The sequence below is a fragment of the Myotis davidii genome, unplaced genomic scaffold (genome assembly GCF_000327345.1).
Source record: "Myotis davidii unplaced genomic scaffold, ASM32734v1 C63566666, whole genome shotgun sequence".
In the NCBI taxonomy this organism is placed as follows: Eukaryota; Metazoa; Chordata; class Mammalia; order Chiroptera; family Vespertilionidae; genus Myotis; species Myotis davidii.
Window position 1 is genome coordinate 1 of NW_006372718.1, and position 997 is coordinate 997.

At 42.6% G+C, this 997-nt stretch overlaps 1 protein-coding gene across 1 annotated transcript; it reads right to left on the reverse strand.

The window, feature by feature from the left end:
- Nucleotides 1–25: 25 nt before the first annotated feature.
- On the reverse strand, nt 26–884 carry LOC102756100 (hemogen-like; the record flags this gene model as incomplete). Its single annotated transcript, XM_015557354.1, has 1 exon — nt 26–884. A coding segment is annotated over exon 1 (859 nt), but the record flags the coding sequence as incomplete, so codon positions are not given.
- Nucleotides 885–997: the final 113 nt, after the last annotated feature.

The window sequence follows — 997 nt, forward strand, 5'->3', positions numbered from 1 at the left end:
TCCTGGTATGCTTTAGGATCCTGGCCTTGGGGCCCATCTGCTTCTTGGTTTGGTTCAGGAAAGCATTCGGTAGGCACATTCTTATTTTCGTATGGCTTAGTAGAGAGGTCTTCAGGCCCTTGTTTTTCTTGGTATATTTCAGGTGCACAATCTTCAGGCTCAGGTGTTTTTTGGTAAATGTGTATTTCAGATGGACATTCCTCATGAGCAGGTGTTTCTTGGGTTGTCTTATAAGAGAGGGCTTTGGGCACAGAATTGTCTTCGTATGCTTTATGAGAAATGTGTTCAGGTTCAACTGTTTCTTGGTATGCTTTTGTAGAAAGGTCTTTAGGCATAGCAATTTCTTGTTGTATTTTAGGAGGAAAGTTTTCAGTCCCAGCTATTCCTTGACCTGGTTCAGTACTGTCTTCCTTGGGTTCAGCTCTTTTTTGGTGTGTTTCAAGAGTGTAGCCTTTAGGCACATCTGGTTTGGGGTATGCTTCAAGAGCGCATCCTTCCATGCCAGCTATGTTTTCATGTGTTTTAGAAGGAAGGGCTTTGACTACAGATGTTTCTTGGCACATGGTAGGAGAGAGGTCTTCAGGTTCAGCCATATCATGGCACATTCTGGAAGAAGGGCCTTGAATTACAGCTATTTCTTGGCACATTTTAGGAGAGAGGTCTTCAGGTTCGGCCATATCTTGGCCTATTTCAGAAGGGTGGTTTTGAACTGTTGTTTCTTGGTACTGAGAAGAATTTTCCTGACATATAATGCTTTCTTGACCTATTGCAGAAAATGTTTTCTCAGGTTCAATTCTCTGTGGGGAGGCTACTGAAGGGAGGGCTACAGTTACACTCCTAGGTGATTCGTTTTCTTTCTCTGTAGGTGTCAGTGCATTCTCCATCATTTCCTTTTCTAATTGTGACTGAGACTCCACCTTCAGTTCTGTATTTTGTTTATTCTTTCTGCCCCTTTGGTTTCCTTTTCCTGTTCTCTGCCGCTTGTATTTTTTCTCTC